The sequence below is a fragment of the Oncorhynchus nerka genome, unplaced genomic scaffold, assembly GCF_034236695.1.
Source record: "Oncorhynchus nerka isolate Pitt River unplaced genomic scaffold, Oner_Uvic_2.0 unplaced_scaffold_938, whole genome shotgun sequence".
In the NCBI taxonomy this organism is placed as follows: Eukaryota; Metazoa; Chordata; class Actinopteri; order Salmoniformes; family Salmonidae; genus Oncorhynchus; species Oncorhynchus nerka.
Window position 1 is genome coordinate 148,055 of NW_027040370.1, and position 24,191 is coordinate 172,245.

At 44.1% G+C, this 24,191-nt stretch overlaps 1 protein-coding gene across 1 annotated transcript in view; it reads right to left on the reverse strand.

Annotated features, from left to right (window-relative positions):
• Positions 1–24,191, reverse strand: part of LOC115125796 (neurobeachin-like) — a gene marked incomplete at its 5' end in the record, with an annotated part of 97,424 nt that overhangs the window by 57,737 nt on the left and 15,496 nt on the right. The window contains 7 exons of the mRNA XM_065016637.1: positions 5,981–6,098; positions 7,399–7,535; positions 12,880–13,032; positions 14,643–14,767; positions 15,310–15,476; positions 16,494–16,602; positions 17,245–17,309. Coding sequence (XP_064872709.1) covers positions 5,981–6,098; positions 7,399–7,535; positions 12,880–13,032; positions 14,643–14,767; positions 15,310–15,476; positions 16,494–16,602; positions 17,245–17,309 — 874 coding nt within the window. The remainder of the gene's footprint in view (positions 1–5,980; positions 6,099–7,398; positions 7,536–12,879; positions 13,033–14,642; positions 14,768–15,309; positions 15,477–16,493; positions 16,603–17,244; positions 17,310–24,191) is intronic.

Genomic DNA, 24,191 nt, shown 5'->3' on the forward strand with positions numbered 1-24,191 from the left:
GCTGAGACAGGTATATAAAGGTGTACTGTACAGCTGAGACAGGTATATAAAGGTGTACTGTTCAGCTGAGACAGGTATATAAAGGTGTACTGTACAGCTGAGACAGGTATATAAAGGTGTACTGTTCAGCTGAGACAGGTATATAAAGGTGTACTGTACAGCTGAGACAGGTATATAAAGGTGTACTGTACAGCTGAGACAGGTATATAAAGGTGTACTGTACAGCTGAGACAGGTATATAAAGGTGTACTGTACAGCTGAGACAGGTATATAAAGGTGTACTGTGAGACAGGTATATAAAGGTGTACTGTTCAGCTGAGACAGGTATATAAAGGTGTACTGTTCAGCTGAGACAGGTATATAAAGGTGTACTGTACAGCTGAGACAGGTATATAAAGGTGTACTGTTCAGCTGAGACAGGTATATAAAGGTGTACTGTACAGCTGAGACAGGTATATAAAGGTGTACTGTACAGCTGAGACAGGTATATAAAGGTGTACTGTACAGCTGAGACAGGTATATAAAGGTGTACTGTACAGCTGAGACAGGTATATAAAGGTGTACTGTACAGCTGAGACAGGTATATAAAGGTGTACTGTTCAGCTGAGACAGGTATATAAAGGTGTACTGTACAGCTGAGACAGGTATATAAGGTGTACTGTACAGCTGAGACAGGTATATAAAGGTGTACTGTACAGCTGAGACAGGTATATAAAGGTGTACTGTTCAGCTGAGACAGGTATATAAAGGTGTACTGTTCAGCTGAGACAGGTATATAAAGGTGTACTGTACAGCTGAGACAGGTATATAAAGGTGTACTGTACAGCTGAGACAGGTATATAAAGGTGTACTGTACAGCTGAGACAGGTATATAAAGGTGTACTGTACAGCTGAGACAGGTATATAAAGGTACTGTACAGCTGAGACAGGTATATAAAGGTGTACTGTACAGCTGAGACAGGTATATAAAGGTGTACTGTACAGCTGAGACAGGTATATAAAGGTGTACTGTACAGCTGAGACAGGTATATAAAGGTGTACTGTTCAGCTGGAGACAGGTATATAAAGGTGTACTGTACAGCTGAGACAGGTATATAAAGGTGTACTGTTCAGCTGAGACAGGTATATAAAGGTGTACTGTTCAGCTGAGACAGGTATATAAAGGTGTACTGTACAGCTGAGACAGGTATATAAAGGTGTACTGTACAGCTGAGACAGGTATATAAAGGTGTACTGTACAGCTGAGACAGGTATATAAAGGTGTACTGTTCAGCTGAGACAGGTATATAAAGGTGTACTGTACAGCTGAGACAGGTATATAAAGGTGTACTGTACAGCTGAGACAGGTATATAAAGGTGTACTGTACAGCTGAGACAGGTATATAAAGGTGTACTGTACAGCTGAGACAGGTATATAAAGGTGTACTGTTCAGCTGAGACAGGTATATAAAGGTGTACTGTACAGCTGAGACAGGTATATAAAAAGGTGTACTGTGAGACAGCTGAGACAGGTATATAAAGGTGTACTGTACAGCTGAGACAGGTATATAAAGGTGTACTGTAGCTGAGACAGGTATATAAAGGTGTACTGTACAGCTGAGACAGGTATATAAAGGTGTACTGTACAGCTGAGACAGGTATATAAAGGTGTACTGTACAGCTGAGACAGGTATATAAAGGTGTACTGTTCAGCTGAGACAGGTATATAAAGGTGTACTGTACAGCTGAGACAGGTATATAAAGGTGTGTTCAGCTGAGACAGGTATATAAAGGTGTACTGTACAGCTGAGACAGGTATATAAAGGTGTACTGTTCAGCTGAGACAGGTATATAAAGGTGTACTGTACAGCTGAGACAGGTATATAAAGGTGTACTGTTCAGTTGAGACAGGTATATAAAGGTGTACTGTACAGCTGAGACAGGTATATAAAGGTGTACTGTTCAGCTGAGACAGGTATATAAAGGTGTACTGTTCAGCTGAGACAGGTATATAAAGGTGTACTGTACAGCTGAGACAGGTATATAAAGGTGTACTGTCAGTTGAGACAGGTATATAAAGGTGTACTGTACAGCTGAGACAGGTATATAAAGGTGTACTGTACAGCTGAGACAGGTATATAAAGGTGTACTGTACAGCTGAGACAGGTATATAAAGGTGTACTGTTCAGCTGAGACAGGTATATAAAGGTGTACTGTCAGTTGAGACAGGTATATAAAGGTGTACTGTACAGCTGAGACAGGTATATAAAGGTGTACTGTACAGCTGAGACAGGTATATAAAGGTGTACTGTTCAGCTGAGACAGGTATATAAAGTGTACTGTACAGCTGAGACAGGTATATAAAGGTGTACTGTACAGCTGAGACAGGTATATAAAGGTGTACTGTACAGCTGAGACAGGTATATAAAGGTGTACTGTACAGCTGAGACAGGTATATAAAGGTGTACTGTACAGCTGAGACAGGTATATAAAGGTGTACTTTCTTCAGCTGAGACAGGTATATAAAGGTGTACTGTTCAGCTGAGACAGGTATATAAAGGTGTACTGTTCAGCTGAGACAGGTATATAAAGGTGTACTGTTCAGCTGAGACAGGTATATAAAGGTACTGTTCAGCTGAGACAGGTATATAAAGGTGTACTGTACAGCTGAGACAGGTATATAAAGGTGTACTGTACAGCTGAGACAGGTATATAGGTGTACTGTTCAGCTGAGACAGGTATATAAAGGTGTACTGTTCAGCTGAGACAGGTATATAAAGGTGTACTGTTCAGCTGAGACAGGTATATAAAGGTGTACTATACAGCTGAGACAGGTATATAAAGGTGTACTGTACAGCTGAGACAGGTATATAAAGGTGTACTGTACAGCTGAGACAGGTATATAAAGGTGTACTGTTCAGCTGAGACAGGTATATAAAGGTGTACTGTACAGCTGAGACAGGTATATAAAGGTGTACTGTACAGCTGAGACAGGTATATAAAGGTGTACTGTACAGCTGAGACAGGTATATAAAGGTGTACTGTTCAGCTGAGACAGGTATATAAAGGTGTACTGTCAGTTGAGACAGGTATATAAAGGTGTACTGTACAGCTGAGACAGGTATATAAAGGTGTACTGTACAGCTGAGACAGGTATATAAAGGTGTACTGTACAGCTGAGACAGGTATATAAAGGTGTACTGTCAGCTGAGACAGGTATATAAAGGTGTACTGTCAGTTGAGACAGGTATATAAAAAAAAAAAAAGGTGTACTGTACAGCTGAGACAGGTATATAAAGGTGTACTGCAGCTGAGACAGGTATATAAAGGTGTACTGTACAGCTGAGACAGGTATATAAAGGTGTACTGTACAGCTGAGACAGGTATATAAAGGTGTACTGTACAGCTGAGACAGGTATATAAAGGTGTACTGTACAGCTGAGACAGGTATATAAAGGTGTACTGTACAGCTGAGACAGGTATATAAAGGTGTACTGTACAGCTGAGACAGGTATATAAAGGTGTACTGTACAGCTGAGACAGGTATATAAAGGTGTACTGTACAGCTGAGACAGGTATATAAAGGTGTACTGTACAGCTGAGACAGGTATATAAAGGTGTACTGTACAGCTGAGACAGGTATATAAAGGTGTACTGTACAGCTGAGACAGGTATATAAAGGTGTACTGTACAGCTGAGACAGGTATATAAAGGTGTACTGTTCAGCTGAGACAGGTATATAAAGGTGTACTGTACAGCTGAGACAGGTATATAAAGGTGTACTGTACAGCTGAGACAGGTATATAAAGGTGTACTGTACAGCTGAGACAGGTATATAAAGGTGTACTGTACAGCTGAGACAGGTATATAAAGGTGTACTGTACAGCTGAGACAGGTATATAAAGGTGTACTGTACAGCTGAGACAGGTATATAAAGGTGTACTGTACAGCTGAGACAGGTATATAAAGGTGTACTGTACAGCTGAGACAGGTATATAAAGGTGTACTGTACAGCTGAGACAGGTATATAAAGGTGTACTGTACAGCTGAGACAGGTATATAAAGGTGTACTGTACAGCTGAGACAGGTATATAAAGGTGTACTGTTCAGCTGAGACAGGTATATAAAGGTGTACTGTACAGCTGAGACAGGTATATAAAGGTGTACTGTACAGTGAGACAGGTATATAAAGAGTTCAGCTGAGACAGGTATATAAAGGTGTACTGTACAGCTGAGACAGGTATATAAAGGTGTACTGTTCAGCTGAGACAGGTATATAAAGGTGTACTGTACAGCTGAGACAGGTATATAAAGGTGTACTGTACAGCTGAGACAGGTGTACAGCTGAGACAGGTATATAAAGGTGTACTGTCAGCTGAGACAGGTATATAAAGGTGTACTGTACAGCTGAGACAGGTATATAAAGGTGTACTGTACAGCTGAGACAGGTATATAAAGGTGTGTACTGTACAGCTGAGACAGGTATATAAAGGTGTACTGTACAGCTGAGACAGGTATATAAAGGTGTACTGTACAGCTGAGACAGGTATATAAAGGTGTACTGTTCAGCTGAGACAGGTATATAAAGGTGTACTGTACAGCTGAGACAGGTATATAAAGGTGTACTGTACAGCTGAGACAGGTATATAAAGGTGTACTGTTCAGCTGAGACAGGTATATAAAGGTGTACTGTACAGCTGAGACAGGTATATAAAGGTGTACTGTACAGCTGAGACAGGTATATAAAGGTGTACTGTACAGCTGAGACAGGTATATAAAGGTGTACTGTACAGCTGAGACAGGTATATAAAGGTGTACTGTACAGCTGAGACAGGTATATAAAGGTGTACTGTACAGCTGAGACAGGTATAAAGGTGTACTGTTCAGCTGAGACAGGTATATAAAGGTGTACTGTACAGCTGAGACAGGTATATAAAGGTGTACTGTACAGCTGAGACAGGTATATAAAGGTGTACTGTACAGCTGAGACAGGTATATAAAGGTGTACTGTACAGCTGAGACAGGTATATAAAGGTGTACTGTTCAGCTGAGACAGGTATATAAAGGTGTACTGTACAGCTGAGACAGGTATATAAAGGTGTACTGTTCAGCTGAGACAGGTATATAAAGGTGTACTGTTCAGCTGAGACAGGTATATAAAGGTGTACTGTTCAGCTGAGACAGGTATATAAGGTGTACTGTACAGCTGAGACAGGTATATAAAGGTGTACTGTTCAGCTGAGACAGGTATATAAGGTGTACTGTACAGCTGAGACAGGTATATAAAGGTGTACTGTTCAGCTGAGACAGGTATATAAAGGTGTACTGTTCAGCTGAGACAGGTATATAAAGGTGTACTGTACAGCTGAGACAGGTATATAAAGGTGTACTGTACAGCTGAGACAGGTATATAAAGGTGTACTGTTCAGCTGAGACAGGTATATAAAGGTGTACTGTTCAGCTGAGACAGGTATATAAAGGTGTACTGTACAGCTGAGACAGGTATATAAAGGTGTACTGTTCAGCTGAGACAGGTATATAAAGGTGTACTGTACAGCTGAGACAGGTATATAAAGGTGTACTGTACAGCTGAGACAGGTATATAAAGGTGTACTGTTCAGCTGAGACAGGTATATAAAGGTGTACTGTACAGCTGAGACAGGTATATAAAGGTGTACTGTTCAGCTGAGACAGGTATATAAAGGTGTACTGTTCAGCTGAGACAGGTATATAAAGGTGTACTGTTCAGCTGAGACAGGTATATAAAGGTGTACTGTACAGCTGAGACAGGTATATAAAGGTGTACTGTACAGCTGAGACAGGTATATAAAGGTGTACTGTACAGCTGAGACAGGTATATAAAGGTGTACTGTACAGCTGAGACAGGTATATAAAGGTGTACTGTACAGCTGAGACAGGTATATAAAGGTGTACTGTACAGCTGAGACAGGTATATAAAGGTAGTATACTAGTTAGATATAGGTAGATATAGGTATCGTACTGCGGTTAGCCATGAAGACCTCCAGACCAGTGTTCTGGAGAAGGTATCTTCTGGAGAAAACAGCTCTGATCTCACTGAACATCCACTTGCCATGTAGACCCTCGGAGTAGGCCAGGACCTACACGCACACGCACACACACACACACACACGCAGGCAGGCACAGAGACACAGAGTGAGGATGAGTTTTGTTATTGCATTAACCATGGTGTCAATCCCACTGTTACCATGGTGTCAATCCCACTGTTACCATGGTGTCAATCTCACTGTTACCATGGTGTCATTCTGTTAACTTCTGTCTCACTGTTACCATGGATCCTGCTGTTACCATGGTGTCAATCTCACTGTTACCATGGTGTGGATCTGACTGTTACCATGGTGTGGATCCTTCTGTTACCATGGTGTCAATCTCACTGTTACCATGGTGTTGATCTCACTGTTACCATGGTGTCAATCTCACTGTTACCATGGTGTCGATCTCGCTGTTACCATGGTGTCGATCTCACTGTTACCATGGTGTCGATCTCACTGTTACCATGGTGTCAATCTCACTGTTACCATGGTGTCGATCTCACTGTTACCATGGTGTCGATCTCACTGTTACCATGGTGTCGATCTCACTGTTACCATGGTGTCGATCTCACTGTTACCATGGTGTCGATTACCCATGGTGTCAACCATGGTCGATCACTGTTACCATGGTGTCAATCTCCTACCATGGTGTCAATCTCATGTTACCATGGTGTCATTCTGTTAACTCACTGTTACCATGGTGTGGACCATGGTGTCAATCTCCACTATTACCATGGTGTCAATCTCACTGTTACCATGGTGTGGTTACCATGGATCCTGCTATCCTTGTATCTCACTGTTAACATAGTGAATATCTCACTGTTACCATGGTGTCAATCTCACTGTTACCATGGTGTGTATTCCACTGTTACCATGGTGTGAATCTCACTGTTACCATGGTGTGGCTCTCACTGTTACCATGGTGTGGCTCTCACTGTTACCATGGTGTGGATCTCACTGTTACCATGGTCCTTCTGTGGTGTCATCACTCAATCTCACTGTTACCATGATGTCAATCTCACTGTTACCATGGTGTGGCTCTCACTTACCATGGTGTGGATCTCACTGTTACCATGGTGTGGATCTCACTGTTACCATGGTGTGGATCTCACTGTTACCATGGTGTGGATCCTTCTGTTACCATGGTGTCAATCTCACTGTTACCATGGTGTGAATCTCACTGTTACCATGGTGTGGCTCTCACTGTTACCATGGTGTGGCTCTCACTGTTACCATGGTGTGGATCTCACTGTTACCATGGTGTGGATCTCACTGTTACCATGGTGTGGATCCTTCTGTTACCATGGTGTCAATCTCACTGTTACCATGGTGTCAATCTCATTGTTACCTTGGTGTGGATCTTCTTGAAGCTCGGGTCGTCCTCGTCCACCTCAAAGTAGATCTCAGTGGTGGTGATGGAGAGAGTCCCATGGACCACCACTACTGGAGATACCAGCTGGGCTGGAGTACTGAGCACCACAGGGCCTAGCACACAGAGAGACAGAGACAGAGACAGAGACAGAGACAGACAGACAGACAGACAGACAGACAGACAGACAGACAGACAGACAGACAGACGTAAGTCAGTTCTACACATCGGTGATGGATGAGATAACTTTCCTCCTTACTACAGTAGGTAGAGTTCTGAGCAGCTGGGAAAAAGAGCTATCAAAATCCAATCAATTATTATGTGAATTACAACAGATACCGACTGGGGCTTCTGATTCTATCAGATTAACCAGCGTTAACAACAGAAATGCTTGTGCTTCTAGTTCAGTCAGTGCAGCAATATCTAGCAATTACATAGCAAATACCTAATACACACAAATCTAAGTAAAGGGATTGAATTCAGAATATATAAATATATAGACGAGCGATGTCAGAGCAGCAGTGTTTATTCACTTCTAAAACCAAAGTTGCGCCCCTGGTACGAATACGGCACCAGTCAAAAGTTTGGAAAGACCTTTTGTGCAAATCAAGGCAAAGGGTGGCTACTTTGAAGAATCTCAAATATAAAATATATTTTGATTTGTTTAACACTTAAAAAAAAAAACTACATGATTCATGTGTGTTATTTCATATTTTCACTATTATTCTACAATGTATAGAATAGTAAAAATAAAGAAAAACCCTTGAATGAGTAGATGTGTCCAAACCTTTCATTGGTATGTCACCAATATTAATAATAATTATACAAATGTAAATCCTCATAATATCCACATTACATTACATTTCAAGGTCCTGGAGTGGCCTAGCCAGTCTCCAGATCTCAACCCCATAGAAAATCTTTGGAGGGAGTTGAAAGTCCGTGTTGCCCAGCAACAACCCCGAACCATCACTGCTCTAGAGGAGATCTGCATGTAGGAATGGGCCAAAATACCAGCAACAGTGTGTGAAAACCTTGTGAAGACTTACAGAAAATGTTTGACCTCTGTCATTGCCAAAAAAAGGGTATATAACAAAGTATTGAGATAAACTTTTTGTTATTGACCAAATAATTATTTTCCACCATAATTTGCAAATTAATTAATTAAAAAATCCTACAATGTGATTTTCTGGATTTTTTTTCCTCATTTTGTCTGTCATAGTTGAAGCGTACCTATGATGAAAATTACAGGCCTCTCTCATCTTTTTAAGTGGGAGAACTTGCACAATTAGTGGCTGACTAAATACATTTTTGCCCCACTGTACATTCCGTCTAAAACATACGTGACCATTTCCATGTACTTTTTAAATTGGTTAAACAACATGAATTGTTTGGTGAATGGAACCGGTGGCAACCCAGTGATATTCAGCGCTGCTACAACCCAAACAGACTTCCGGCGCCGACAGAGATGGCCGCCTCGCTTCGCGTTCCTAGGAAACTATGCAGTTTTTTGTTTTTTTACGTGTTATTTCTTACATTAGTACCCCAGGTCATCTTAGGTTTCATTACATACAGTCGAGAAGAACTACTGAATATAAGACCAGCGTCAACTCACCATCAGTACGACCAAGAATATGTTTTCCGCGACGCGGATCCTGTGTTCTGCCTTACAAACAGGACAACGGATTGGATCGCATGCAGCGACCCAAGAAAACGACTCCGAAAAAGAGGGAAACGTAGCGGTCTTCTGGTCAGACTCCGGACAAGGGCACATCGCGCACCACTCCCCAGCATTCTTCTTGCCAATGTCCAGTCTCTTGACAACAAGGTTGATGAAATCCGAGCAAGGGTAGCATTCCAGAGGGACATCAGAGACTGCAATGTTCTCTGCTTCACGGAAACATGGCTTACTGGGAAGACGCTATCCGATGCGGTGCAGCCAACGGGTTTCTCCACGCATCGCGCCGACAGAAACAAACATCTTTCTGGTAAGAAGAGCGGCGGGGGCGTATGCCTCATGACTAACGAGACATGGTGTGATGAAGGAAACATACAGGAACTCAAATCCTTCTGTTCACCTGATTTAGAATTCCTCACAATCAAATGTAGACCGCATTATCTTCCAAGAGAATTCTCTTGATTATAATCACAGCCGTATATATCCCCCAAGCAGACACATCGATGGCTCTGAACAAACTTTATTTAACTCTTTGCAAACTGGAAACCATTTATCCGGAGGCTGCATTCATTGTAGCTGGGATTTTAACAAAGCTAATCTGAAAACAAGACTCCCTAAATTTTATCAGCATATCGATTGCGCAACCAGGGTGGTAAAACCTTGGATCATTGTTACTCTAACTTCCACGACGCATATAAGGCCCTGCCCCGCCCCCTTTCGGAAAAGCTGACCACGACTCCATTTTGTTGATCCCTGCCTACAGGCAGAAACTTAAACAAGAGGCTCCCACGCTGAGGTCTGTCCAACGCTGGTCAGACCAAGCTGACTCCACACTCCAAGACTGCTTCCATCACGTGGACTGGGACATGTTTCTGTATTGACGTCAGATGAAAATATTGACGAATACGCTGATTCGGTGTGCGAGTTCATTAGAACGTGCGTCGAAGATGTCGTTCCCATAGCAACGATAAAAACATTCCCAAACCAGAAACCGTGGATTGATGGCAGCATTCGCGTGAAACTGAAAGCGCGAACCACTGCTTTTAATCAGGGCAAGGTGTCTGGTAACATGTCCGAATATAAACAATGCAGCTATTCCCTCCGCAAGGCTATTAAACAAGCTAAGCGTCAGTACAGAGACAAAGTGGAATCTCAATTCAATGGCTCAGACACAAGAGGCATGTGGCAGGGTCTACAGTCAATCACGGACTACAAGAAGAAACCCAGCCCAGTCACGGACCAGGATGTCTTGCTCCCAGGCAGACTAAATAACTTTTTTGCCCGCTTTGAGGACAATACAGTGCCACTGACACGGCCTGCAACGAAAACATGCGGTCTCTCCTTCACTGCAGCCGAGGTGAGTAAGACATTTAAACGTGTTAACCTCGCAAGGCTGCAGGCCCAGACGGCATCCCCAGCCGCGCCCTCAGAGCATGCGCAGACCAGCTGGCCGGTGTGTTTACGGACATATTCAATCAATCCCTATACCAGTCTGCTGTTCCCACATGCTTCAAGAGGGCCACCATTGTTCCTGTTCCCAAGAAAGCTAAGGTAACTGAGCTAAACGACTACCGCCCGTAGCACTCACTTCCGTCATCATGAAGTGCTTTGAGAGACTAGTCAAGGACCATATCACCTCCACCCTACCTGACACCCTAGACCCACTCCAATTTGCTTACCGCCCAAATAGGTCCACAGACGATGCAATCTCAACCACACTGCACACTGCCCTAACCCACCTGGACAAGAGGAATACCTATGTGAGAATGCTGTTCATCGACTACAGCTCGGCATTCAACACCATAGTACCCTCCAAGCTCGTCATCAAGCTCGAGACCCTGGGTCTCGACCCCGCCCTGTGCAACTGGGTACTGGACTTCCTGACGGGCCGCCCCCAGGTGGTGAGGGTAGGCAACAACATCTCCTCCCCGCTGATCCTCAACACGGGGGCCCCACAAGGGTGCGTTCTGAGCCCTCTCCTGTACTCCCTGTTCACCCACGACTGCGTGGCCACGCACGCCTCCAACTCAATCATCAAGTTTGCGGACGACACAACAGTGGTAGGCTTGATTACCAACAACGACGAGACGGCCTACAGGGAGGAGGTGAGGGCCCGCAGGAGTGTGGTGTCAGGAAAATAACCTCACACTCAACGTCAACAAAACTAAGGAGATGATTGTGGACTTCAGGAAACAGCAGAGGGAACACCCCCCTATCCACATCGATGGAACAGTAGTGGAGAGGGTAGCAAGTTTTAAGTTCCTCGGCATACACATCACAGACAAACTGAATTGGTCCACTCACACTGACAGCGTCGTGAAGAAGGCGCAGCAGCGCCTCTTCAACCTCAGGAGGCTGAAGAAATTTGGCTTGTCACCAAAAGCACTCACAAACTTCTACAGATGCACAATCGAGAGCATCCTGGCGGGCTGTATCACCGCCTGGTACGGCAACTGCTCCGCCCTCAACCGTAAGGCTCTCCAGAGGGTAGTGAGGTCTGCACAACACATCACCGGGGGCAAACTACCTGCCCTCCAGGACACCTACACCACCCGATGTTACAGGAAGGCCATAAAGATCATCAAGGACATCAACCACCCGAACCACTGCCTGTTCACCCCGCTATCATCCAGAAGGCGAGGTCAGTACAGGTGCATCAAAGCTGGGACTGAGAGACTGAAAAACAGCTTCTATCTCAAGGCTATCAGACTGTTAAACAGCCACCATTGAGTGGCTGCTGCCAACACACTGTCATTGACACTGACCCAACTCCAGCCACTTTAATAATGGGAATTGATGGGAAATGATGTAAATATATCACTAGCCACTTTAAACAATGCTACCTTATATAATGTTACTTACCCTACATTATTCATCTCATATGCATACGTATATACTGTACTCTACATCATCGACTGCATCCTTATGTAATACATGTATCACTAGCCACTTTAACTATGCCACTTTGTTTACTTTGTCTACATACTCATCTCATATGTATATACTGTACTCGATACCATCTACTGTATGCTGCTCTGTACCATCACTCACTCATATATCCTTATGTTCATATTCTTTATCCCCTTACACTGTGTATAAGACAGTAGTTTTAGAATTGTTAGTTAGATTACTTGTTGGTTATCACTGCATTGTCGGAACTAGAAGCACAAGCATTTCGCTACACTCGCATTAACATCTGCTAACCATGTGTATGTGACAAATAAAATTTGATTTGATTTGATTTGAACAGACACACGGAGCTCCGACAAAGGATAAGAGAACCAAACAGATTTTCTAGCTCGTGAGTTTTACGACGATTCTGTGCACCCGAAACAACGTTCCACTCGGGTTGGTTAGAGAAAGGAAAATAACCGGCCTTTGGTTATTTGGAACAGAAAATACCATAAACCTTTTCCTCCCGAACTGGGAATGAACTCTAAATAGTAGCTTACTGCTAACACAGGAGCAATAGAATAATATAGTAATGTATAATGCTGGCAGAATGCGTAATGAAAATAGAACGTGCTCTTCTAAAATAGTGCCTAAAGGCAGATTAGACAGTTTGCTCGTTCGTGACGACTGGGCAGAAATTTGTTTGATGTTTAATCTATTGGGCCCGAGTGAGTTTTGTTTGATAATCATTTAAAACCAAGTTTTTATAGATTCGATTAAAATGTATTTCAGTTGTTGTTGAGAGAATCAAAACCAGATAATTTCTCCAAATTGCCTCTAGAATGAAAAAAGCTCTGGAACCAACCAGGAAAGAGAACGAAAAGGTGTCTGACCTGCCAGGTTGTCCATCTCTTTCTCCTGCAGCAGACTGGCAGTGTCATCGTCTCCCTCCAGCATTAGCTCCGCCTCCAGGTTCTGACTGACCAGTGATTGGCTGCGCAAGGTCTTCTTAGACTTAAGCCCCTCTTCTTCCTCCTCCTCCGTACCTACACAACACAATTAATGTATACAGTTGTCGGAAGTTTACATACACCTTAGCCAAACACATTTAAACACAGTTTTTCACAATTCCTTGACATTTAATTAATTGTCTTAGGTCAGTTAGGATCACCACTTTATTTTAAGAATGTGAAATGTCAGAATAATAGTAGAGAGAATTATTTATTTCAGCTTTTATTTCTTTCATCACATTCCCAGTGGGTCAGAAGTTTACATACACTCAATTAGTATTTGGTAGCATTGCCTTGAAATTGTTTAACTTGGGTCAAACGTTTTGGCTAGCCTTCCACAAGCTTCCCACAATAAGTTGGGTGAATTTTGGCCCATTCCTCCTGACAGAGCTGGTGTAACTGAGTCAGGTTTGTAGGCCTCCTTGCTCGCACACGCTTTTTCAGTTCCGCCCACACATTTTCTATGGGATTGAGGTCAGGGCTTTGTGATGCCACTCCAATACCTTGACTTTGTTGTCCTTAAGCCATTTTGCCACAACTTTGGACATATGCTTGGGGTCATTGTCCATTTGGAAGGCCCAATTTGAGACCAAGCTTTAACTTCCTGACTGATGTCTTGAGATGTTGCTTCAATATATCAACATTATTTTCCTCCCTCATGATGCCATCTGTTTTGTGAAGTGCACCAGTCCCTCCTGCAGCAAAGCACCCCTACAACATGATGCTGCCACCTCCGTGCTTCACTGTTGGGATGGTGTTCTTTGGCGTGCAAGCCTCCCCCTTTTTCCTCCGAACATAACGATGGTCATTATGGCCAAACAGTTCAATTTTTGTTTCATCAGACCAGAGGACATTTCTCCAAAAAGTACGATCTTTGTCCCCATGTGCAGTTGCAAACTGTAGTCTGGCTTTTTTATGGCGGTTTTGGAGCAGTGGCTTCTTCCTTGCTGAGCGTCTTTTCAGGTTATGTCGATATAGGACTCATTTAACTGTGGATATAGATACTTTTGTACCTGTTTCCTCCAGCATCTTCACAAGGTCCTTTGCTGTTGTTCTGGGATTGATTTGCACTTTTCGCACCAAAGTACATTAATCTCTAGGAGACAGAACGCGTCTCCTTCCTGAGCGGTATGACGGCTGCATGGTCCCATGGTGTTTATACTTGCATACTATTGTTTGTACAGATGAACGTGGTACCTTCAGGCGTTTGGAAATTGCTCCCAAGGATGAACCAGACTTGTGTTCTGCAATTTTTTTATGAGGTCTTGGCTGATTTATTTAGATTTTCCCATGATGTCAAGCAAAGAGGCACTGAGTTTGAAGGTAGGCCTTGAAATACATCCACAGGTACACCTCCAATTGACTCAAATGATGTCAATTAGCCTATCAGAAACTTCTAAAGCCATGACATCGTTTTCTGGAATTTTCCAAGCTGTTTAAAGGCACAGTCAACTTAGTGTATGCAAACTTCTGACCCACTGGAATTGTGATACAGTGAATTATAAGTGAAAGAATCTGTCTGTAAACAATTGTTGGAAAAATGATGACTTCAACTGTAGCTGATACCAAATGACACACGATGCTACTGTTTAAAAATGGTCAAGTAACTAACTAACTTGCAGTGTATTCTGGGATAGGTGACTGACCATAGTCCTCCAGAGCTTTAAGTGACACATCAAGGTGGGTGGAGCCAAAGGGGTTTCGTACGAATCTCCGCCTCCTCCTCAGGTCGTCCTCCCAGTAGTCCAGACGCCAGAAGTCGTGTAATTGGCTGAGGTAATAAAAGAGGTTAGTAAATAAGTTAAAGGAGCTCATGTAATTGGCTGAGAGAGAGAAAGGAGGGTGGAACACAAGGCTCAATAAAGACATGTTCAGATGAATAGACATAAAAGGTCACGTTAGCTCCTCCTCCTAGTCTTCATGCTATGGCTGTGTGCTGTGATCTAGTGAGACCGTTAGCTCCTCCTCCTAGTCTTCATGTTATGGCTGTGTGCTGTGATCTAGTGAGACCGTTAGCTCCTCCTCCTAGTCTTCATGTTATGGCTGTGTGCTGTGATCTAGTGAGACCGTTAGCTCCTCCTCCTAGTCTTCATGTTATGGCTGTGTGCTGTGATTTAGTGAGACCGTTAGCTCCTCCTCCTAGTCTTCATGTTATGTTATCAATCAAAACATGTGTGTCTGAGCAAGAAGACAGACACATCCTGTTTTCCAGTCTTCCCGTCTCAAAGCGAACCTAACATAACCCTCGGCATCACAGTGATGTCAACCTATCCCTGTGTGTGTTTCATCTCTGACCTTCCCACTACCTCTCACCTCTGTGACATCGTGCCCCATGCCCCGTGCTTATTGGTCAGGATGTTGAGTATCTTCTGTTTCAATTGGTTGGCGGTCACATGGTCCCTGTGCTTGGCAGCGCTGATCAGGTGATCACACATCTTCTCCTCCTCCCTCCTGTCAGCAGCGTACTGGGCACAGTTAGACTGGGGGGGAGGTAGAGGTGGTAGAGGGAGAGAGGGAGACAGAAAGGAAGGGGTGGGGTAGAGGTGGGAAAGAAAAAAGAGAGAGAAGTTGAGATATGAGATACAGACAGAGACATACAGTCAGACAGTCAGAGACATACAGTCAGACAGTCAGAAATACAGTCAGAGACAGACAGTCAGAGACATACAGTCAGACAGTCAGAAATACAGTCAGAGACAGACAGTCAGAGACATACAGTCAGACAGTCAGAAATACAGTCAGAGACAGACAGTCAGAGACATACAGTCAGACAGTCAGAAATACAGTCAGAGACAGACAGTCAGACAGTCAGAGACATACAGTCAGAAATACAGTCAGAGACATACAGTCAGAGACATACAGTCAGACAGTCAGAGACATACAGTCAGACAGTCAGAGACATACAGTCAGACAGACAGTCAGAGACATACAGACAGACAGTCAGAGACAGACAGACAGACCGTCAGAGACAGACAGACAGACAGTCAGAGACATACAGTCAGACAGTCAGAGACATACAGTCAGACAGTCAGAGACATACAGTCAGACAGACAGTCAGAGACATACAGTCAGACAGACAGTCAGAGACATACAGACAGACAGTCAGAGACAGACAGACAGTCAGAGACAGACAGACAGTCAGAGACATACAGTCAGACAGTCAGAGACATACAGTCAGAGACATACAGACAGAGACATACAGTCAGAGACATACAGTCAGAGACATACAGTCAGAGACATACAGTCAGAGACAGACAGACAGTCAGAGACAGACAGACAGTCAGAGACATACAGACATACAGTCAGAGACATACAGTCAGACATACAGTCAGAGACATACAGTCAGAGACATACAGTCAGACATACAGTCAGAGACAGACAGACAGTCAGAGACATACAGACATACAGTCAGAGACATACAGTCAGACATACAGTCAGACATACAGTCAGAGACATACAGTCAGAGACAGACAGTCAGACAATCTCTCTGTGTTCACCTCAAACTCAGCGTGTTTGTGTACGTCTTCAGCTCTCTGTCTGTTCAGGATAAACTCTGCCTCGTTGGCCACACGCACAATATGGTCCTTCATAGCATGGCACAGCAGTCTGAGGTGAGAGAGGGAAGAGAGGTGGAACAGAAGGGGAGAAAGATGGACAGATTGGGGGGGGGTGAGGGAGGGAAAGAGAGAAAGAGTGGGATGGGTGAGGGAGGGAGAGAGAAGAGACAGAGTGGGATGGGTGAGGGAGGGAGAGAGAAGAGAGAGTGGGATGGGTGAGGGAGGGAGAGAGAAGAGTGAAAGGGTGAGGAGAGAGAGAGTGGGAGGGGTGAGGGAGAGAGAGCCAGAGCGAAAGGGTGAGGCGAGAGAGAGTGGGATGGGTGAGGGAGGGAGAGAACCAGAGAACCAGAGAGAGAGACAGAATGGGGCGTGAGGGAGAGCGAGAGCCAGAGTGAGAGGGTGAGGAGAGAGAGAGTGGGAGGGGTGAGGGAGGGACAGAGTGGGGGGGTGAGGGAGGAAGACAGAGAGGGTGAGAGAGAGACAGTGAGGGAGGGCAAGAGAGAGAGAGAGAGACAGAGTGGGGCGTGAGGGAGACAGAGACAGTGGAGGGGTGAGGGAAAGAGAAACTCCTTATAGCTGTGCAATAAGTAATGTGATATCAGCAACACAGACATGAGCATACAATTCCTGATGGTGATAATAGATTAAGCAGTATAATATAGATAGATCAATGTGATAGGTGATCGGTTACCTTCCCTCATTAATGAGCTCGATGAAGGCCAGACCGGCGTTCTTCTGTATAGAGTTCTGCCACTCCTGGAAACACAACACAGACACAAGGTCACACACGGACAACTACAGACCACTACTAATCCCCACGGACAACTACAGACCACTACTAATCCCCACGGACCACCACGGACCACTACTAATCCCCACGGACCACTACTAATCCCCACGGACAACTACAGACCACTACTAATCCCCACAGACCACTACTAATCCCCACGGACCACTACTAACCCCCACGGACCACTACTAATATCCACGGACCACTACTAATCCCCACGGACCACTACTAATCCCCACGGACCACTACTAATCCCCACGGACCACTACTAATCCCCACGGACCACCACAGACCACTATGGACCACTACTAACCCCCACGGACCACCACGGACCACTACTAACCCCCACGGACCACCACGGACCACTACTAACCCCCACGGACCACCACAGACCACTACTAACCCCCACGGACCACCACGGACCACTACTAACCCCCATGGACCACCACAGACCACTATTAACCCCACGGACCACCACGGACCACTATTAACCAACACGGACCATCACGGACCACTACTAACCCCCATGGGCCACCACGGACCACTATTAACCCCCACGGACCACCACGGACCACTACTAACCCCCACGGACCACTATTAACCCCCACGGACCACCACGGACCACTACTAACCCCCATGGACCACCACGGACCACTATTAACCCCCACGGACCACCACGGACCACTACTAACCCCCACGGACCACTATTAACCCCCACGGACCACCACGGACCACTACTAACCCCCATGGACCACCACGGACCACTATTAACCCCCACGGACCACCACGGACCACTACTAACCCCCACGGACCACTATTAACCCCCACGGACCACCACGGACCACTACTAACCCCCACGGACCACTACAGACCACTACCGACCACCACGGACCACTACAGACCACTACAGACCACCACGGACCACTACGGACCACTATGGACCACCACGGACCACTATGGACCACCACGGACCACTACAGACCACTACAGACCACCACGGACCACTACGGACCACCACGGACCACTACAGACCACTACAGACCACCACGGACCACTATGGACCACCACGGACCACTACTAACCCCCACGGACCACTACAGACCACTACAGACCACTATGGACCACCACGGACCACTATTAACCACTATTAACCCCCACGGACCACTATTAACCACTACTAACCCCCACGGACCACCACGGACCACTACTAACCCCCACGGACCACTATGGACCACTATTAACCACCACTGAACACTACCGACAACTACTAACCACTACTGACCACCAAGGACCACTACTAACCCCCACGGACCACTATTAACCCCCACGGACCACCACGGACCACCACGGACCACTACTAACCCCCACGGACCACTACTAACCCCCACGGACCACTACAGACCACTACAGACCACCACGGACCACTACGGACCACTATGGACCACCACGGACCACTACAGACCACTACAGACCACCATGGACCACTACGGACCACTATGGACCACCACGGACCACTACAGACCACCACGGACCACTATGGACCACCACGGACTACTACTAACCCCCACGGACCACTACAGACCACCACGGACCACTACAGACCACCACGGACCACTACGGACCACTATGGACCACCACGGACCACTATTAACCACTATTAACCCCCACGGACCACTATTAACCACTACTAACCCCCACGGACCACCACGGACCACTACTAACCCCCACGGACCACTACAGACCACTACAGACCACTACAGACCACCAGACCACTACAGACCACCACGGACCACTACGGACCACTATGGACCACCACGGACCACTATTAACCACTATTAACCCCCACGGACCACTATTAACCACTACTAACCCCCATGGGCCACTATGGACCACTATTAACCACTACAGACCACTTAGGACCACTATTAACCACTACCGACCACTACAGACCACCACAGACCATCACTGAACACTACCGCCCACTACGGACCACCACGGACCACTACAGACCACCACGGACCACTATGGACACTACAGTCACTATGGACCACTACGGACCACTATGGACCACCACGGACCACTACGGACCACCACGGACCACCACGGACCACTATTAACCACTATTAACCCCCACGGACCACTATTAACCACTACTAACCCCCACGGACCACCACGGACCACTATGGACCACTATTAACCACTACAGACCACCACGGACCACTATGGACACGACAGTCACTATGGACCACCACTGACCACTACGGACCACTATCACAATAAATCCATGTAATATAGTCTACACCATCACAATAAATCCATGTAATATAGTCTACCTACACCTTCACAATAAATCCATGTAATATAGTCTACACCATCACAATAAACCCATGTAATATAGTCTACACCATCACAATAAATCCATGTAATATAGTCTACACCACCACAATAAATCCATGTAATATAGTCTACCTAAACCATCACAATAAATCCATGTAATATAGTCTACACCATCACAATAAATCCATGTAGTATAGTCTACACCATCACAATAAATCCATGTAATATAGTCTACCTACACCATCACAATAAATCCATGTAATATAGTCTACACCATCACAATAAATCCATGTAATAGTCTACACCATCACAATAAATCCATGTAATATAGTCTACCATCACAATAAATCCATGTAATATAGTCTACACCATCACAATAAATCCATGTAATATAGTCTACCTACACCATCACAATAAATCCATGTAATCACAATAAACCCATGTCTACCTACACCATCACAATAAATCCATGTAATATAGTCTACCTACACCATCACAATAAATCCATGTAATATAGTCTACCTACACCATCACAATAAATCCATGTAATATAGTCTACCTACACCATCACAATAAATCCATGTAATATAGTCTACCTACACCATCACAATAAATCCATGTAATATAGTCTACCTACACCATCACAATAAATCCATGTAATATAGTCTATACCATCACAATAAACCCATGTAATATAGTCTACACCATCACAATAAACCCATGTAATATAGTCTACACCATCACAATAAATCCATGTAATATAGTCTACCTACACCATCACAATAAATCCATGTAATATAGTCTATACCATCACAATAAACCCATGTAATATAGTCTACACCATCACAATAAACCCATGTAATATAGTCTACACCATCACAATAAACCCATGTAATATAGTCTACACCATCACAATAAACCCATGTAATATAGTCTACACCATCACAATAAATCCATGTAATATAGTCTACCTACACCATCACAATAAATCCATGTAATATAGTCTACACCATCACAATAAACCCATGTAATATAGTCTACACCATCACAATAAATCCATGTAATATAGTCTATACCATCACAATAAACCCATGTAATATAGTCTACCTACACCATCACAATAAATCCATGTAATATAGTCTACCTACACCATCACAATACATCCATGTAATATAGTCTACACCATCACAATAAATCCATGTAATATAGTCTACCTACACCATCACAATAAATCCATGTAATATAGTCTACACCATCACAATAAATCCATGTAATATAGTCTACCTACACCATCACAATAAATCCATGTATATACCATCACAGGGGGTACCGGGTCAATGTGTTGAGGTAATCTGTACACTCTGTTTTGTATATGTAAATGTTGTGCAACATGAGATCTCACGAAGTCCTTGATCAGATTTTCCATTAGATTTCTATTGATGTCAGAGTGATTAGATGGACAATAGAGTACTAGGTACCAGGCAGTTAACAAGTTTGGAAGACTAATGAGCATCAGCCAATAGGAGAAGCCTATTGGCCTGGATTTTGTGACGGTAATTTTGCGATGGTAATATGGTCACCGCAAAAGCCCTAGTTGTGATAAATTTTAGTTGAATACTCAAATACCCAATATCACAACCGAACCCTCTCTATCATGTGACCAAAATCAGACACATTTTCCCAGTATACAGGATGCAGACTGCATCATTAGCTCTACTGACTAAGAGCTTAATCGAAGCCAGTTGAAACCCATGATAGAGAGAGAGAGAGATGGTGAGAGAGAGAGAGAGAGATGGTGAGAGAGAGAGAGAGAGATGGTGAGAGAGAGAGAGAGAGAGATGGTGAGAGAGAGAGATGGTGAGAGAGAGAGATGGTGAGAGAGAGAGATGGTGAGAGAGAGAGATGGTGAGAGAGAGAGATGGTGAGAGAGAGAGAGATAGATGGTGAGAGAGAGAGATGGTGAGAGAGAGAGATAGAGAGAGAGAGAGAGAGAGATAGAGAGAGAGAGAGAGAGAGATGGTGAGAGAGAGAGATGGTGAGAGAGATAGAGAGAGATAGAGATAGAGATAGAGATAGAGAGAGAGATAGAGATAGAGATAGAGAGAGAGAGAGAGAGAGATAGAGAGAGAGAGAGCTACATTATCTCCATGGCCGGGATGGGTCTGGAGAACTCAGGGGAGCGTCTCAGGTTCACTTCCCCATCCCAGGGATCAATATCCGGGCTAGGGTTCTGTCCCATGGGCCCCTAATGGAAGGCAAGGCTGAGGCCCTGGGTAATACTAGACACACTGACAGGTAGAGGAGAGGACAGGAGAGGGGGAGGAGAGGAGGAGATGAGAGGGCAGAGAGGGGGAGGAGAGGAGAGGAAAGGAGGGAAGAGGGGAGGAGGAGATGAGAGATAAAGGAAAGTGAGAAGTGTAGAGGAGACAATGAGAGAGAGAGGAGGATGTCATAGGAAGAGAGGTGAGGAGAAGAAAGGTGGACAGGACGGAGACAACATAAGGAGAAGAGGAGAAGAGGATGGGACAGCAGACAAGTCAGGAGGAAATGGATAGAAAGAAGAAAGGAGAGGACTGCAGAGGAGAAAAGAAGAGAGAAGAGGAGGTTGGGAGGGAAGAGGACTGGAGAGGAGAAGAGAAGAGAGAAGAGGAGGTGGTGAACGGAGAGGACTGGAGAGGAGAAGAGAAGAGGGAAGAGGAGTTTGGGAAAGGAGAGGACTGGAGAAGAGAGGAGAGGAGGATGAGAGGAGTGGACCCCTAAAAGGACAAGAACATCTCAACTGTAATCTTGAACAACTAGTGGAAAACCACTCATACCCCCAGAGGACAAAGCTGAAGAACAAAAGTCAGAGGTGAGAATCATTATGTTTCTACTTCTGCATGTTATCTACGGGCCCTGCCCCACCTTGTTTGGGATATCGGTGTTTTCCAAGTGGCGCTTGGTCCTCAAAGACCAAGTCAGCAGAGAGAGAGGACATGGTTGGATATTATAGTAAAAGACAGTAGAGAGAGAGGACATGGTTGGATATTATAGTAAAAGACAGTAGAGAGGACATGGTTGGATAATATAGTAAAAGGCAACACAGAGAGAGAGGACATGGTTGGATATTATAGTAAAAGACAGTAGAGAGGACATGGTTGGATATTATAGTAAAAGACAGTAGAGAGGACATGGTTGGATAATATAGTAAAATAAAACACAGAGAGAGAGGACATTGTTGGATATTATAGTAAAAGACAGTAGAGAGGACATGGTTGGATATTATAGTAAAAGACAGTAGAGAGGACATGGTTGGATAATATAGTAAAAGACAGTAGAGAGAGAGGACATGGTTGGATAATATAGTAAAAGACAGTAGAGAGGACATGGTTGGATAATATAGTAAAAGACAGTAGAGAGGGAGGACATGGTTGGATAATATAGTAAAAGACAGTAGAGAGGACATGGTTGGATAATATAGTAAAAGACAGTAGAGAGGGAGGACATGGTTGGATAATATAGTAAAAGACAGTAGAGAGAGAGGACATGGTTGGATAATATAGTAAAAGACAGTAGAGAGGACATGGTTGGATAATATAGTAAAAGAAAACACAGAGAGAGAGGACATGGTTGGATATTATAGTAAAAGACAGTAGAGAGAGAGGACATGGTTGGATAATATAGTAAAAGACAGTAGAGAGAGAGGACATGGTTGGATAATATAGTAAAAGACAGTAGAGAGGACATGGTTGGATAATATAGTAAAAGACAGTAGAGAGAGGACATGGTTGGATAATATAGTAAAAGACAGTAGAGAGAGAGGACATGGTTGGATAATATAGTAAAAGACAGTAGAGAGGACATGGTTGGATAATATAGTAAAAGACAGTAGAGAGGACATGGTTGGATAATATAGTAAAAGACAGTAGAGAGAGAGGACATGGTTGGATAATATAGTAAAAGACAGTAGAGAGAGAGGACATGGTTGGATAATATAGTAAAAGACAGTAGAGAGAGAGGACATGGTTGGATAATATAGTAAAAGACAGTAGAGAGAGAGGACATGGTTGGATAATATAGTAAAAGACAGTAGAGAGGACATGGTTGGATAATATAGTAAAAGACAGTAGAGAGGACATGGTTGGATAATATAGTAAAAGACAGTAGAGAGAGGACATGGTTGGATAATATAGTAAAAGACAGTAGAGAGAGGAAATGGTTGGATAATATAGTAAAAGACAGTAGAGAGGACATGGTTGGATAATATAGTAAAAGACAGTAGAGAGAGAGGACATGGTTGGATATTATAGTAAAAGACAGTAGAGAGGACATGGTTGGATAATATAGTAAAAGACAGTCGAGAGAGAGGACATGGTTGGATAATATAGTAAAAGACAGTAGAGAGAGAGGACATGGTTGGATAATATAGTAAAAGACAGTAGAGAGGACATGGTTGGATAATATAGTAAAAGACAGTAGAGAGAGAGGACATGGTTGGATAATATAGTAAAAGACAGTAGAGAGAGAGGACA